General features: G+C 39.8%; 1 protein-coding gene across 1 annotated transcript in view; it reads left to right on the forward strand.

The window, feature by feature from the left end:
- The window catches only part of LOC132404596 (stearoyl-CoA desaturase 5-like), a 97,931-nt gene extending 89,865 nt beyond the window's left edge, over positions 1-8,066 (forward strand). The window contains exon 5 of the mRNA XM_059988869.1: positions 2,784-8,066. Coding sequence (XP_059844852.1) covers positions 2,784-2,974 — 191 coding nt within the window. The 3' untranslated portion in view covers positions 2,975-8,066. The remainder of the gene's footprint in view (positions 1-2,783) is intronic.
- The last annotated feature ends 6,413 nt before the right edge of the window (positions 8,067-14,479 follow it).

Genomic DNA, 14,479 nt, shown 5'->3' on the forward strand with positions numbered 1-14,479 from the left:
TTGCCCACAGAAGGCTACACAGAAGAGTGGTTGTAGACAGGTCATATTCTCCATGGAGGTCAGTCACCAGTGGTGTCCCTGAGGGGTCTATTCTGCGACCCCTTCTGTTCATGATTTTTATAAATGACCTGTATGAGGAAGTGAAGGGATGAGTTAGTAAATTTGCTGATGTCACAAAGGTTGGGGGGGCTGTCAGAGTTTACAGCGGGACATCCATAGGATGTAAAGCTGGGTTGAGAAGTGACAGATGGAGTTCAACCCAGATAAATGTGAGGTGATTCTTGGCAGTGTGGAGGATCAGAGGGTTCTTGGGATCCGAGTCCCTAGGACACTCAAAGCTGCTGCTGTGCGGGTTGACTCTGTTGTTAAGAAGGCATATGGTGAATTGGCCTTCATCAACTGTGGGATTGAGTTTAAGAGCAGCTATATAGGACCCTGGTCAGACCCCACTTGTGCTCAGTTCTGGTCACCTCAGTACAGGAAGGAAACTATAGAAAGGGTACAGAGGAGATTTACAAGGATGTTGCTTGGATTGGAGAGCATGCCTTATGAGAATAGGTTGAGTGAATTTGTCCTTCTCTCTTTGGAGTGACGGAGGACGAAAGGTGACCTGATAGAGGTGTATAAGATGATGAGAAGCATTGATTGTTTGGATAGTCAGAAGCTTTTTCCAAGGAGTGAAATGGCTGATACAAGACGGCACAGTTTTAAGCTGCTTGGAAGTAGGTACAGAGGAGATGTCAGGGGTAAGTCTTACGTAGAGAATGGTGAGTGAGTGTGTGGAATGGGTTGCCGGCGATGGTGGTGGAGGCAGGTACAATAGGGTCTTTTAAGAGACTCCTGGATAGGTACATGGAGCTTAGAAAATAGAGGGCTGTGGGTAACCCTAGGAAATTTCTAAGGTAAGTACATGTTTGGCACAGCATTGTGGGTTGAAGGACTTGTATTGTGCTGTAGTTTTTCTGTTTCTATGTTTCATCCTTCTCCAGATGTGTAAGGACATTGTTGCACTATCAGTTATCTTAGTACTGAATTAGAATAAATTGCCTCTGAAGATTTGCAAATGTAAAGAGGGTTTCTTCTTTTTGTTAACTAGCAGGAATGCTAATTTACTGATAACGAGAATGGTATTCCTTTGTAAACCAAATGGGGATTAATGTTCTTTCTTCTGAGTCTGTAAGCTTTTGTTGACGGGCTTTTGGGCAGATCGGCGCGAGAGAGAGGACGCAATGCTCTAAGCTGGGCGAGGATCGGACCCCAAAGGGGGGGTCCGAGGCCGGGAGATTCTCCGGGGGGGGGGGGATGAAGCTAGATGTGCTTGGTTGACCACTCGGAGGGTCCTGAGCTGTTTGGAGAGTCCGAGGAGTTCGGAGGGTCCTAAGCTGCGAGTCGAGGAGTTCGGAGGGGATCGAATGGTGGCCAGAAGACTTTAGTAATTGAGCTCCAACGGCTGTGCACGAAGTGGTTTGGACTTTGATAAGTTTGGCGCCTTTTCTTTAATTTTCTCTTCATATATACTGTATCGTTATTAATCACTTAGTTATAGTAACCTTTATAAATTGTACTCATTTAATCGCATATGGTGTACTGTCTGTTTTTGGGCGAGGCGGGGACATCACACAGCATCCACACCAGCTGATTACCCAGTTTGGCCGGGCCGAAGGCTGCTCCTCCTAGACGAGAACGAGCTGAGTGAGCCTGAGGCAACCCCGGGGGTTACACAAAGATCAAAGATATTGGCTCTTGCTAGGTTTCCAAGCTGCTAAACTTTTAATGCTAAACACAAAGTACACTGCAGATGCTGTGGTCAAATCAAGACATACAAAAAAGCTGGATGAACTCAGCAGGTCGGGCAGCATCCGTTGAAAGGAGCAGTTGAGACCCTTCGTCAGGACTAAACTTTTAATGCTGTCTGGCTATTCTCACTTTTACTCCCTTGTCCTCAAGTCCCATTGATCCATCACACACATTCTTACTGACCGATATGTTCTCCTAGTTAATCAGCATTCTCGTGCTTGATTTCAAGTTCTCCATTGACTCCTTATCCACGTTGTTTCCTCCATGTTGAAAGACTGGCAAATCTCAAATTTTCATTTGATAGACATTCTTGATTTTAATTATTCCACCACTAATATGAGTGTCTTCAGCTGTCCAATTACTCTGGAATTGCCATCCTAAATTGTTTTCTCTCTTTTTTTCCCTTTAACATATTCTTTAAAACTTATCCTTTCACCTTTTGCCCTAATGTGATTGTCAAATCTTGTTAGATAATGCATATATGGAGTGCTTTGGGACATTTCCCTGTGTTAAGGGTGCCACATTCTTGTTGTCCTCTATCCATTACAGTTTACTTGTGTCAGCAGCTTCTAATGTAGATGCATTTGGATGACAATATGAGATGTTTTTCTAGGTGGCTGTAGTGTTACAATTACAAAAAAGTTGTTCCTCGTATTTTAAAATAGCAAATCGTGATCTATTCTGAAAAGCCAAACTGGGCAATGTGGCCTGATCAAACATTACACATTTTAGTGACTTAATAGAAAAGGATTAATAATTGCAGAAATTATGCTTGATAAATATGTTGGGTGGGATGGGTTGATGGTGAAGAGTAGTACTGGCTATGAAGGTACTGGTAGGTGAAGGGAATACGGAATAATAAAACTACATAAAACAGGATATCCATTCAGATACTGTAGCAGCCCTTGTTGCATGTTACAGCACTGAAAGTGGTTATGGAGAACATTTTGGATTAATAATAAACTTGCTGTATTTCCTACCTACAGGGGAAGGATTCCACAACTATCACCATACATTTCCATTTGACTACTCAACAAGTGAGTTTGGATTTCGGCTGAACCCGACAACGTGCTTTATTGATTTCATGTGTTGGCTGGGCCTGGCAAGTGATCGAAAAAGAGCCACAAAGCAAATGATTGAAGCACACAAAATGAGGACTGGAGATGGAAGTGCTTGAAAAGAAATGGTCTCAAATTCCAAGCAGAGTTTTCATATATTTAAGTTTGTTGTTACTTTGACTTGGATATATAGTCATTGCATTCCAAGCTTCTGACAATGATGCATTTTGCTTTATGGCCTTTTCACTTTGTTTCTCAAGTTAATTTGAGTTCTTGAGTAAGTGTGTTGACTATATTCTACTGACTGCAAAAAGCCCTGCTTAATCTGCCACCAGTGGTTTAATGTAATAAATGACCCTTGTTTAAAGGGTACATTGTATTTCTTGCATTGACCTCAGGAGATTTGGGTTAAATAATGGATCTATGAATCGGGCTTGTGAAATTATCCCCACTCTGGCAAGCTGAATTAATGTTCTTGCAATAAAATAAATGTTTGGGCTTGAAGTGATTAAATTTGCAAGATGTCCATGTTGGTGGTGTTGATATTTGGTATTTTACTTTATTCAAATCAATGTGACCTTTGTAATAGAAAGTAGTTGTTCAGGAGAAAATGAGTGGTTTTGGTACTTTGCTGTCGAAGTGTAAGTGATTAAGATTTTTTATTTAATTTCAAGCAAGTTTTATTTACTTCTAGTATGGTGATGAATTGGAAAACTGCTGTGATTTTTAGATAATATGTGATAAGGAGGGATAAAGGTTAAAATATTTTTCTATGAGGTTCATCAGATGTGGCAGATATTGTGTTTTAGGAAGATATTAATAGCTATTAATCTTTTTGAGACCAAATCATGTAATAAGTGTATATTTTACATTATTGAGGGTGTGGGTTTTCCATGAAGAATTGGGTCTCATGCATGTGCAGACAAATGAATCAGGATCAGCAGGAAATTGCTTTGCTCATTGGTAAGAAGTCAACACAGAATTAACAAACTACAAGATACAAGAAACATTACAAAACTTTCATATAATGTTTTAAAAACTCCTGTGACTTAAATTTAACTTTTTGACTCCTCTATCATCTGTTGTTTGTGCATTAGATTTCAAAAATTAAAAATCAAAACAGCTCCAAAAACATCACCCAGCGGTGTTTTCAGAAACACCGCAGAAATGGTTTTGAAAGGGGTGATAAACGCACACACAACAAAAGAGATTTAATTAACGAAAATTATAACTAAACTTTTGCCTTTAATATTTTAAGCTATTGAAAGGAAATTGCAATGGTTTTGTTACCAGTGAGCTAGATGCTGTTCAGACTGTGAAAGAGAGCTGAGGAGGTTACTGAGAAGAGGGAAGATGAAGTGCAAGCAGGAGATACATGTATAGTAATATAAACCAAGCACTGTCATAATGCTTTATAATAGCTTGGCAAAGATCCATTTGTCCTTGGTGACTGTAAAGCATTGTAGTGTTTAATCAAGTATGAAGACTTTGACAAGATCCTGTGATCGATGTAATGAACCATATCTATTGAGTTCATTCTAATAGATGCACTTATTTAATTCACTCATCTTTTATATTGTGACAGAACTACACCTGGGTAATCAGCAGTTCCTTCTTCGAGTTAAATTGCCTTAGTAATGAGTTAGGTGATCCATCTACTACTCTTTGTGTTTTACTCATGATAAATCAGCATACTACACCAAATATTTCTCTTGCATCTGAATAAACCAAAGTTTGACCTTGTCATTATAAATGGATTTGAACATAGTTTGATAAGTTAAGGTGAAGTTAGCATACTGAAATTGAAAACAAAAAGGTCATCAACTTTAAAGAGTAAATATTAATGAAATCCATTTTAAAAGCTTAATTCGTATGTCAAACAACTCTGATCACAGCTTTTAAGAGGCAAAACTATAAGTTGCCTGCTTCTCACAAGAGACCAAATGTCTTTCAAAGACAATATTGGGAATGAACTTGCTGAGCATATAATTGCTTTCACTTGTGGGTTCAATTGTGACTTTAACCTAGAATGTGGGAAAGCAATATTTTGTGACAACTAGACACCTTATTGCTTGCCCTGTAATCAATATAGAGTAGGTTTAAATTCTAAGTTTTCTGCCAGAACCAAGTTAAACTTGGTGCTCTTCTATTAGGAAGGAGAAAATTGGCTTAGGGTTCCCACTTGGAATTGTTATTCTGTAAGTCCTGTTAAAGTACAAGTACATGGAATAGTTGATGTTCTCATGGTCAAATTACCCACTGGGTTTATTAACAAGGTAATCACACATACATTTTTCAGCAGCATATTCTGGTAATTCCTTTAACATCTTTTCAATTAGTGACATTTCAGCTTTGGGACTTTTCTTTAGCACTGGTTCAGTCCTCTGCTCTGGGCATGGTGATGGATGTCTGGAAGACTAATAATGTGATAGCATTGGTTTTAAAGGAGAAATAGATGGACTGAGCATGAAGAGGAATTTCTTAGCCAGAGGTTGGTGAATGTATTTAATTCATTGCCACAGATGGCTTTGGAGACCAAGTCACTGGGTATATTTAAAATGGGTATATTTAAAATGGTTCTTGATTGGTAAGGGTGTCGAAGGTTACAGAAAGAAGGCAGGAGAGTTGGGTCAAGGGGGATGATAAATCAGCTGTGAAGAAATGGTAGAGCAGATTCAATGGGCCAGACGGCTTAATTCTTCTCCAAGGTCTTGTGGTCTAGCAAATTCAAGGGAATCATTGTCAAATTATTGGAAAATATCAATATAATTCAGATTAGGAATGTATAGATTAATAAGGGACAGCTAGCATAGAGGAGTTAGGTTGTGTTTGAAGAAATATATGGAAATGAATGATAATTTATGAAGATATGATAAGGAGGGTCAATGAGATAGAACATTTGAATGTAGTCTACATAGATTTTTAGTAAGTCATTTGCCAAAGTCCTGTGTGGCAAATTGATAGGAAATTGAGAGCATGTGATATCTGGTGGGATAGTGGCAAGCTAGATTAAAACATTTTGTCCGTAGGAAAACTGTGTGCTGTGAGTTTCTGCAGAGCTCTATACAATCCCCTTGCTTAGTTTTTTGGGATAATACATTAATAATTGCTGATTGAAATATAAAAACTATGATTTAACATTTGCAATTGATGCTAAGGTTGGCATTGTGATTGACAGTGAGGAAGAGAGCTCAAGACTATAGTTGGTTGACTTAAGGCATATATTGTGTATCCAGCTGATGCATGGAATGTAAAAGTAGAGGTTATATCAGAATTGTATAAAGCTCTAATTAGGCTCTGGCAGCATGGTATTGTGTGTAGTTATTCACCAGATTACAGAATTATAGTTGAGAAGTACCTCACTTCTCAACTTGTACAACATTATGAGATGGCTAAACAAGGATGAATACAGATTTGTTTTGCTTGGCAGTGTGCTCTACAAGAGTACATAGATTCCCTGGGGCAACATAGTAGTGTAGTGTTTAGCATAATGCTTTACAACACCAGTGATTCGGGTTTAATTCCACTGCTGACTAAGGAGTTTGTACATTCTCTACATCATTGTGTATATTTCTTCCGGGTGCCTCAGTTTCCTCCCACATTGTCAAAGGCACACTGTAGGTTTGGTCACATGTGTTTAACTGCACAGTGTGGACTCAGGCCATGCTGTATATCTAAATAAAAATAACCAGATGGTCAAAGAATTGGAGGGTGGGGGGGAGAATGCTAGAAAATGTCATCCCAAGCAAATTAGGGGGTGTGGAACTTGCTGCCTACAAGGTGGTGGAAGCAACAGTAATCACCACTGTTGGAAGTTACCTGGAAGAACACTTGAAGCTTGACCTGATAGGTAGTGGATCACTGCTGGCCAGGGTAGACATGGTGGATTGAATGGCCATCTCTGTAAATTCCTGTAACTTGTGACTTGCTTCCCAAGTTTTTATTGACAGTCCACAATCTCGGGCCATCTTCAGAATATAGGGTATACTTCTGATGTTGGTGTGTGTGACAACGAATTGTAGAAAGATTTTTTAAATGTAATTTTCAAATATATTTCTTTAAAACTAACTATGGCAACTGATGCTGAATTGTACATAATTCTAAGAAAGGTAGATACTATAATCAATCTTTATTTGGAATATTTAATGAACTGTGAATATATTTGAACTTCATTGGTTTTATTTTGCTATAACTAAGAGGTTATTGGCATCAAATAATGTCCCACATTCATTTTGGAGAAGAATCCCTTGTGGATGCATTCCTGGGACTTCGATCCAACCCTAGTTTACAGCAACCTGTTCGTAATAGTGCATGTTTGCACAATTCTGTAAGAAGACACAAACCAGTTTTAAACTTGTGTACTCCTAATGTTAGATCTTGACAAAAGCTAGGGGTTATTGGTTATTAATATTTTCAATCCATCAACTACCAAACATTTGCCAAAATAACAGGAAAGGGGAAGATGAATGAAAGCAAAAGTCTCATAACTAGAATTGATATGACTCCCTAAAGCACTATTCTGCTCAGTCTTTTGGAATATATATATATATATATATATATATATATATATCTATATACACTAATATTCTAAGCAGGTGTCAGGTTTGATTTAGTTAGGATGTAGTGGTGTTTATCATTTCTGATTCCCACAAAGAAGAAAAAACACAAAACTTGACAAGTGTGAGGGCTGTATTATGTTTTAGACTATTTACAACTATTTTGTAAAAGAAAACAATACTAAACTCAATTAAAATTGAAAATGCTGCCCAACTAGTGTTATATAGCATCTTATCAAATTATCTCTCCCACATCCAACTTCTGCGTAGTGTTGTATATCTCATCTGAACCAAATCCTAAAGGGTTATCTCACTGGAAATGGCCTGGACAAGGACCTGGTAAAATCTGAACTAGCTACTTACATAATCACAGAACACTGGATCTAGAATTTGTGTATTTATTTATTGCCATAATCATAGGAGTATGAAACTCTTGGGAGAGAATAGTGAACTTTTGAGGCCATTTCTTGGATGGAAATTTAGAATTCTGTTCTACGAATACAGAAATTAAAAGTAAAGTAGCCAGAAGTAAAACTGATATTAACTCAACTCATTTGTTGAAGTAAATATTGTGTGCATATTATAGAGTTTAATGCTTTCTCATTGAATTAATTGTAGAATTCAAAACAACTTAAAATAAATGCTGCTAATTTGCCTTGTCTGTGTTTGTGTAGCTTGTGTCAACTTATTTTCTATCTGTTGTAATAAAGAGGCTTGCTTTTACTTAAAACATTCTTGCATTCAGTCTTGGAAATGGTGACTATATCTAGTTTGACTCCACTAGTACCTTTTGTTTAATTTGCAATTCCTCACTTCAGAGTTGAACATTGTTTATTGATATCTGACTGAAGACAGCAAAATCAGGTTGATGTCCTCTCACATTAATCATAAAGCAGGACTGAATGATTATTGGTGGGAATTATTACTTATTTTTCTGCTCTACTAAGGAGGCTAATCCAAAATTTGGGATTTTAGTAAAGCAGTTGACAAGATCCCTCATGGGAGGCTCACCCTAAAGATTAAATGTGTGGGATCCATGATGAGTTGGCCATTTGGATTCAGGACTGGCTTACCCATAGTAGACAGAGAGAGCATAGTAATTGAAGGAACCTATTTTGTCTGAAGGTCTCTGATTTGTGGTGTTCCAAAGAGATCTGTACTAGGAATTCTGATGTTTATACAGTACCTATAAAAATACTATTCACCACCCCTCCCAGGAAGTTTTCATGTTTTATTGTTTTATAAAGTTGAATCACAGTGGATTTAATTTGGCTTTTTTGACACTGATTGACAGGAAAGAGTCTTTTGTGTTAAAGTGAAAACAGATTTCTACTAAGTGATCTAAATTAATAATAGAAGTAAACCACAAAATAATTCATTGCATAAATATTCACCCCCTTCAAGTCAGTATTTAGTAGATGCACTTTTGGCAGCAATTAAAACCTTGAGTCTGTGTGGATAGGTCTCTATCAGCTTTGCACATCTGGACACTGCAATTTTCACCATTCTTTACAAAACTGCTCAAGCTCTGTCAGATTGCATGGGGATCGTGAGTGAACAGCCCTTTTCAAGTCCAGCCACAAATTCTCAATTGGATTGAGGTCTGGACTCTGACTTGGCCACTCCCAGACATTATCTTTGTTGTTTTTAAGCCATTCCTGTGTAGTTTTTGCTTTATGCTTGGGGTGATTGTCTTGCTGGAAAACAAATCTTCTAAGTCCCAGTTTCTTGCAGACTGCATCACGTTTTTCTCCAGGATTTCCCTGTCATTTCCTGCATTCATTCTATCCTCTACCTTCACAAGCCTTCCCAGGCCTGCTGCAGTGAAGCATCCCCACAGCATGATGCAGTCACCACCATGCTTCACTGTAGGGATGGTGTGTTTGTGATGATGTGCAGTGTTTGGCTGATGACCAAAAATCTCAATTTGATTTCAACAGACCGTAGAACCACCTTCCAGCTGACTTCGGAGTCTCTCACATAACTCTGGCAAACTCTGGCTGAGATTTCATAAGTATTTTTCAGCAGTGACTTTCTCTTTGCCAGTCTCCCATAAAGCTGTGACTGGTGAAGCACCCGGGCAACAGTTGTATGCACGACCTTTCACATCTCAGCCACTATTGTATGCGCAGTCTCTCCTATCTCCGCAACTGAAGCTTGTAACTCCTCCAGAGTTGTCTTGGGTCTCTTGGTGGCCTCCTTCATTAGTCCCCTTCTTGCATGGTCACTCAGTTTTTGAGGACAGACTGATTTAGGCAGATTTGCAGCAGTGCCATATTCTTTCCATTTCTTAATGATTGACTTTACTGTAAGGGATATTAAGTGAATTTGGAAAATTTCTTGTATCCAGCTCCTGACTTGTGCTTTTTGATCACCTTTTTGCAGAGTAGCATAGAGTGTTCTTTTGTCTTCATGGTGTAGTTTTTGCCAGAATACTGACAGCAGTTAGACCTACCAGATACAAAAGTATTTTTACTACAATCAATTGAAATACCTACGCACAGATCTCCATTTAATTAATTATGTGACTTCTAAAACCTATTGACTGTAACTGTAATGATTTGGTATGTCATATTAAAGGAGGGGTGGGGTGAATACTTATGCAGTCACTTATTTTGTGTTTTATATTTGCAATTAATTTAGGTCACTTTGTAGAGATTTGTTTTCACTTTGACACAAGTTTTTTTTTCTGTTCATCGGTGTCAAAAAAGCCAAATTAAATCCACTGTGAAACATAGGAACATAGTAAACCTACAGCACAATGCAGGCCCTTCAGCCCAAAAAGCTATGCCAAACACATCTTTACCTTAGAAATTACCTAGGGTTACCCATAGCCCTCTATTTTACTAAGCTCCATGTACCTGTCCCAGAGTCTCTGAAAGGCCCTATCATATCTGCCTCCACCACCGTCATTGGCAGCCCATTTCACACACTCACCACTCTGCATAAAAACTTACCCTGACATCTCCTCTGTACCTACTTCCAAGCACCTTAAAACGGTGCCCTATCGTGTTAGCCATTTCAGCCCTCGGGAAAAGCCTCTAACTATCCACATGATCAATGCCTCTCATCATCTTATACACTTCTATAAGATCACCTTTCATCCTCCATCACACCAAGGAAAAAAGGCTGAGTTCACTCAACCTATTCTCATAAGGCATATGTTCCTCAATCCAGGCAACATCTTTTTAAATCTCTGCACCTTTTCTATAGTTTCCATATCCTTCCTATAGTGAGGTGACCAGAACTGAGCACAGTACTACAAATGGGGTCTGATCAGGGTCCGATATAGCTGCAATATTACCTCTTGGCTCCTAAACTCAATCCCATGGTTGATGAAGGCCAATGCACTGTATGCTTTCTTGACCACAGAGTCAACCTGTGCAGTAGCTTTGAGTGTCCTTTGGACTTGGACCCCAAGATCCCTCTGATCCTCCACATTGCCAAGAGTTTTACCATTGATACTATATTTTGTCGTCATATTTGACCTACCAAAATGAACCACCTCACATTTAACTGGGTTGAACTCTATTTGCCACCTCTCAGCCCAGTTTTGCATTCTATCAATGTCCCACTGTAACCTCTGACAGCCCTCCATGTTATCCACAACACCCCCAACCTTTGTGTCATCAGCAAATTTACAAACCCATCCCCCCACTTCCTCATCCAGGTCATTTATAAAAGTCACGAAGAGTAAGGGTCCCAGAACAGATCCCTGAGGCACACCACTGGTGACCAACCAACATGCAGAATATGACCCGTCTATAACCAGTCTGCTTTCTGTGGGCAAGTCAGTTCTGGATCCACAAAGTAATGGTCCCTTTGATCCTATGCCTCATTACTTTCTCAATAAGCCTTGCATGTGGTACCTTGTCAAATGTCTTCCTGAAATCCATATACACTACATTTACTGCTCTGCCATCATCTATGTCTTTAGTCACATCCTCAAAAAATTCAATCAGGCATGCCTTTCACAAAGCCATGCTGACTCTTCTTAATCATATTATGCCTCTCCAACAATTAAGTTATGCCTATCAGGAACTTCTCCATCAACTTACCAACCATTGAAGTAAGACTCACTGGTCTATAATTGTCTGGGCTATCTCTACTCCCTTTCTTGATTACTGGAACAACATCCGCAACTATCCAGTCCTCTGGAACCTCTCCCGTCCTCATTGATGATCAGAGGCTCAGCAATCTCTTCCCTCACCTCCCACAGTAGCCTGGGGTACATCTCGTCCAGTCCCGGTGACTTATCCAATTTGATGCTTTCCAAAATCTGCTTTCTTAACATCGTTGCATGGGGTACCTTGATAACTGTATGCTCAAGCTTTTCAGTCCACTGCAAGTCATCCATACAAACGCCAAGATCCTTTTCCATAGTGAATACTAGAGCAGTCATCATTAAGTACCTATGCTATCTCCTCCAGTTCCAAACACGCTTTTCCACTGTCATACTTGATTGGTCCTATTCTCTCGCACCTTATCCTCTTACTCTTCACATACTTGTAGAATGCCTTGTTCACCAAGGCCTTCTCATGGCCCCTTCTGGCTGAAGCTCCTTCCTGTTAGCCTTATAATCTTCCAGATCTGTATCATTACCTAGTTTTGTTGAACCTTTCATAAGCTTTTCTTCTTGACTAGATTTATAACAGCCTTTGTACACCACAGTTAGAAACATAGAAAATAGGTGCAGGAATAGGCCATTCGGCCCTTCGAGCCTGCACCACCATTCAGTATGATCATGGCTGATCATCCAACTCAGAACCCTGTACCTGCCTTCTCTCCAGACCCCCTGATCCCTTTAGCCACAAGGGCCATATCTAACTCCCTCTTAAATATAGCCAATGAACTGGCCTCAACTGTTTCCTGTGGCAGAGAATTCCATGGATTCACCACTCTCTGTGTGAGGAAGTTTCTCCTCATCTTGGTCCTAAAAGGCTTCCTCTTTATCCTTAAACTGTGACCCCTCGTTCTGGACTTCCCCAACATTGGGAACAATCTTCCTGCATCTAATCTGTCCAATCCCTTTAGAATTTTATATATTTCAATAAGATTCCCCCTCAATCTTCTGAATTCCAGCGGGTATAAGCCCAGTTGATCCATTCTTTCTTCATATGAAAGTCCTGCCATCCCAGAAATCAATCTGGTGAACCTTCTTTGTACTCCCGCTATGGCAAGAATGTCTTTCCTCAGATTAGGGGACCAAAACTGCACACAATACTCCAGCTGTGGTCTCACCAAGGCCTTGTACAACTGCAGTAAAACATCCCTGCTCCTGTACTCGAATCCGCTTGCTATGAATGCCAACATACCATTTGTCTTTTTCACCGCCTGCTGTACCTGCATGCCCACTTTCAATGACTGGTGTACAATGACACCCAGGTCTCGTTGCACCTCCCCTTTCCCTAATTGTCCACCATTCAGATCATCTGTTTTCCTGTTCTTGCCACCGAAGTGGATAACCTCACATTTATTCACATTAAATTGCATCTGCAATGAATTTGCCCACTCACCTAACCTATCCAAGTCACCCTGCATCCTCTTAGCGTCCTCTTCACAGCTAACACCGCCGCCCAGCTTTGTGTGATCCACAAGCTTGGAGATGCTGCATTTAATTCCCTCGTCTAAATCATTAATATATATTGTAAACAACTGGGGTCCCAGCACTGAGCCTTGCGGTACCCCACTAGTCACTGCCTGCCATTCTGAAAAGGACCCGTTTATTCCCACTCTTTGCTTCCTGTCTGACAACTAATTCTCTATCCACATCAATACCATACCCCCAATACCGTGTGCTTTAAGTTTGCACACTAATCTCCTATGTGGGACCTTGTCAAAAGCCTTTTGAAAATCCAAATATACCACATCCACTGGTTCTCCCCTATCCACTCTACTAGTTACATCCTCAAAAAATTCTATAAGATTCGTCAGACATGATTTCCTTTCACAAATCCACGCTGACTTTGTCCGATGATTTCACTGCTTTCCAAATGTGCTGTTATCATATCTTTGATAACCAACTAGCATTTTCCCCACCACCGATGTCAGGCTAACCGGTCTATAATTCCCCAGTTTCTCTCTCCCTTCTTTTTTAAAAAGTGGGGTTACATTAGCCACCCTCCAATCCTCAGGAACTAATCCAGAATCTAAAGAGTTTTGAAAAAATTATCACTAATGCATCCACTATTTCCTGGGCTACTTCCTTAAGCACTCTGGGATACAGACCATCTGGCCCTGGGGATTTATCTGCCTTTAATCCCTTCAATTTACCTAACACCACTTCCCTACTAACATGTGTTTCCCTTGGTTCCTCCATCTCACTAGACCTTCAGTCCCCTACTATTTCCAAAAGATTATTTATGTCCTCCTTAGTGAAGACAGAACCAAAGTAGTTATTCAATTGGTCTGCCATGTCCTTGTTCCCCATGATCAATTCACCTGTTTCTGACTGTAAGGGACCTACATTTGTCTTAACCAATCTTTTTCTTTTCACATATTCATAAAAGCTTTTACCATCAGTTTTTATGTTCCCTGCCAGCTTTCTCTCATAATCTTTTCTCCCCTCCCTAATTAAGCCCTTTGTCCTCCTCTGCTGGACTCTGAATTTCTCCCAGTCCTCAGGGGTGCTGCTTTTTCTGGCTAATTTGTATGTTTCTTCTTTGGACTTGATACTATCCCTAATTTCCCTTGTCAGCCACGGATGCACTACCTTCCCTGGTTTATTCTTTTGCCAAACTGGGATGAACAATTGTTGTAGTTCATGCATGCGATCTTTAAATGCTTGCCATTGCATATCCACCATCAACCCTTTAAGTATCATTTGCCAGTCTATCTTAGCTAATTCACATCTCATACCTTCAAAGTTACCCTTCTTTAAGTTCAAAACCTTTGTTTCTGAATTAACTATGTCGCTCTCCATCTTAATGATGAATTCCACCATATTATGGTCACTCTTACCCAAGGGGCCTCGCATGATAAGATTGCTAACTACTCCCTCCTCATTGCTCACTACCCAGTCTAGAATGGCCTGCTCTCTAGTTGGTTCCTTGACATATTGGTTCAGAA

The sequence above is a fragment of the Hypanus sabinus genome, chromosome 14 (genome assembly GCF_030144855.1).
Source record: "Hypanus sabinus isolate sHypSab1 chromosome 14, sHypSab1.hap1, whole genome shotgun sequence".
Classification (NCBI taxonomy): Eukaryota; Metazoa; Chordata; class Chondrichthyes; order Myliobatiformes; family Dasyatidae; genus Hypanus; species Hypanus sabinus.